Source organism: Nicotiana sylvestris, chromosome 8, assembly GCF_000393655.2.
Source record: "Nicotiana sylvestris chromosome 8, ASM39365v2, whole genome shotgun sequence".
NCBI lineage: Eukaryota > Viridiplantae > Streptophyta > Magnoliopsida > Solanales > Solanaceae > Nicotiana > Nicotiana sylvestris.
Window position 1 is genome coordinate 12,628,461 of NC_091064.1, and position 3,249 is coordinate 12,631,709.

At 39.2% G+C, this 3,249-nt stretch overlaps 1 protein-coding gene across 1 annotated transcript; it reads left to right on the plus strand.

Annotated features, from left to right (window-relative positions):
* Positions 1 to 596: 596 nt before the first annotated feature.
* On the plus strand, positions 597 to 1,613 carry LOC138874693 (uncharacterized). Its single transcript, XM_070153472.1, has one exon. It carries the CDS (start codon positions 597 to 599, stop codon positions 1,611 to 1,613), a length of 1,017 nt encoding a protein of 338 aa, XP_070009573.1.
* Positions 1,614 to 3,249: the final 1,636 nt, after the last annotated feature.

The following is a 3,249-nucleotide window of genomic DNA, read 5'->3' on the forward strand; positions in this document are numbered from 1 at the left end:
GCCTCTTTTCCTTTCTCTTATACTGGGAACCGACCCGTGTCCGGATATTATTGATTATTGGACTACACTATACATACTAATAGACTTGATTGAAGTCTATTGAAGATATACATCATTTTTCCTCTCTTTCTATTTACCCGACGGTTTCTTAGTTTCTCTCTAACACCGACTAGAACCTAGGGTTTTCTCATCTCCATTCATGGAGATTCAATCTCTTCTTGCAAGTTAACATGGTATTAGAGCGACGATTCCTGACGTACTCGATGAGCCGGTTCATCCTATCAGTTCAGTTTTCTCAATTTTGAGTTTTTTCGTTGTATTCGATGGGATCTGGTTTGCGATTTTTCGGGGAATTTGGGCTTTTTCCGACGTCAATTGAGGATAATTTCAGCCCAAGGCTCTACTCCTTCGAGTATTGTGAAGGAGATACGGTACTATCTGTTCATCCCTTGCTAAATGGGTTTTGTGATCTAATTGAACGATTTGTGAAACTACTGTTTGTGTAATTGATTCTAGCTCAAATTTTTTCTGTAACCTGTTCTATACGTGTTGTAGTGTTAAGTCCCAAATTTTGCCCTTAATTGTTGTTTCAAACCATGGGTACAGAATCGAGCACTTCCTCTTCTGTTCTTCAGTCTCCTCCTACGCTTATTGACTCTTCTCATCCTCTCTATGTTCATCCATCAGATAATCCTGGTGTTCTGTTAGTGTCAGTTCCCTTTTCAGGGATGGGATATACTTCATGGAGAAAAAATGTTCTAATTGCCTTGTCTGCTAAGAATAAAGCTGAGTTGATCAGTGGTAGAATTCCACAACCCTCACCTACTTCTCCTCTTTATGATTACTGGGTAAGATGTAATGACATGGTCTTTGCTTGGCTAAGCAATTCCTTATCCAAAGACATCGCAGACAGTGTTTTACACTGTGATACTGCTAGGGACCTATGGAGGGATATAGAAGAAAGGTATGGACAATCTAGTGCTAGTAGGTATTATCAAATACAAAGGGAAATTGCAGGGGTATCTCAGGGTTCTTCCAATATTGCTAGTTACTACACTAGGCTTAGGAAACTCTGGGATGAGTTGAGGACTGTTGCATTTGGTCCAGCGTGCACTTGTGGGGCTGAGCCACAATGCAGTGATGGTCAGAAACTTATTCATTTCCTCACAGGGTTGAATGAGACCTACTCAAATGCTAGAAGCAATATCCTTATGATGTATCTTGTTCCAACTCTGGGTAAAGCTTACTTCATTCTTCTTCATGATGAGAGTCAAAGAGAAATTCAACCATCTGGTGGTTCATTTCTCTCGGAGTCAGCTTCCTTTTCTGTGAAATCTACATCTGCCCCTGCTCAGTTCACTAATGGTCCTAAATCCTTTCCTCAGAAAGTCAATTTTGACATCAAAAGGACAACTATTGTGTGCAAATACTATAAAAAGACTGGGCATTCTGTTGACAAATGCTACAAACTTCATGGGTTCTCAAGTGATTTCAAGTTCACAAAGGGCAGAAAGTCTGTTGCTTGTGCTCAAGTTGACACTTCTGCATCAGAGGATCAGCAGTTTTCTGAAAATATCACCAACAATCATGTCCATGGGTTCAGCAAGGAATAGTACCAGCATCTCATGAGCTTATTTCAACAGTCTCACATCTCCCCTTCTCAAGATTCAACTGGCAACACTACTGCAATGGCTGCTTGTGCAGGTGTGGTCTGTAGTCTTGCTGTTTAATCTCTTGCTTTGTGCTGTGCATCACAACTAAAAATAAACACCTGGATTCTAGACTCAGGTGCAACCAACTACATGACACCTAATAAACACTTGTTACACAACATCCAAATTTTGCTTTTTCCTTATCTTGTCACACTTCCAAATGGTTATAAGGTCAAAGTTCATTGCACTAGTTCATTACAACTATGTGATGATTTGATTATATCAAAAGTCCTCTTAGTCCCTTTCTTTGAATTCAATTTAATCTTTGTGCCTCAACTAGTTGATCAACTTACTTGCACAACTTTCTTCACCAAATTTTCTGTTATTTACAAGGCCCTTCTCTGAGGAGGCCATTGAAAATTGGTAGAGCAGCAAATGGACTTTATGTCATTGATTCTGCAGCTACTCTACCAGCACTTACATCATCTGTACATAGCATCACAAATAAAAGATCAGTCAGTTTACCAGAGTCTACATGAGTTGTAAATAACATTTTAAATAAGGCATCCGTTACTTTGTGTAATTACAGTGCTTGCATTTCTACTTGTAATCCTGATTGCCCTATTAATAAAACTGATCTTTTCTGGCATCAAAGACTAGGACATATGCCCTTTCATAGAATGAAATCTATTGACTTCTTATCTGATAAGTTGTCTTCTAAACAATCATTTATTTGTCCTGTATGTCCTTTAGCCAGACAATAGAGACTCCTTTTTTTGGATAGTTCTATTAAATCCACTAAACCTTTTCAATTAGTACACATTGATCTATAGGGTCCTTATCATACTAGAACATATAATGGTTTCAAATATTTTCTAACCATTGTGGATGACTTTTCAACGGTAATTTGGACACACTTACTTCCTTGTAAAAGCAATGCTTTGATCTCATTAAGGCCTTTGTTTTAATGGTCAAAACTCACTTTAACCTCCATGTACAAACTATTAGGTCAGACAATGCCTTTGAACTTGGCTCTAGTGCCAAGGCTTCTTCCTTCTTTGCTGAGTTTGGCATTCTCCACCAAACCATCATTCCCCATATTCCTCAACAAAATGGTGGGGTTGAGAGAAAGCATAAGCATCTTCTGGAAACTTCTAGAGCATTACTATTTCAATCCAACCTTCCAAATAAGTATTGGGGTGACTGTGTGCTCACAGCTACCTATCTCATTAATAGGTTTCCTTCCACCGTCCTCCAAAATCTCTCCCCTTATCACAAACTACATGGCCATCCACCCATTTATACTCATCTAAGAACCTTTGGCTCTCTATGTTTTGCAACTATACCAAAGGTCAAAAGAGATAAACTTCAGCCAAGAGCCTCCCCTTCTCTTTTTCTGGGGTACCCTTTAGGAAAAAAAGGTTACAAGCTATTGGATTTAGCCAATCATTCCATTTTCTACTCTAGGGATGTGGTTTTCCATGAACACATTTTCCCTTACCACTCATCCTCACCTCCTTTTGGGTTCCCTGCCATTTCTAATCCTTTTGTGGACTCTCAGGCTTCTTCTTATTCTCCTCTCTCTTTTGCTCCTCCT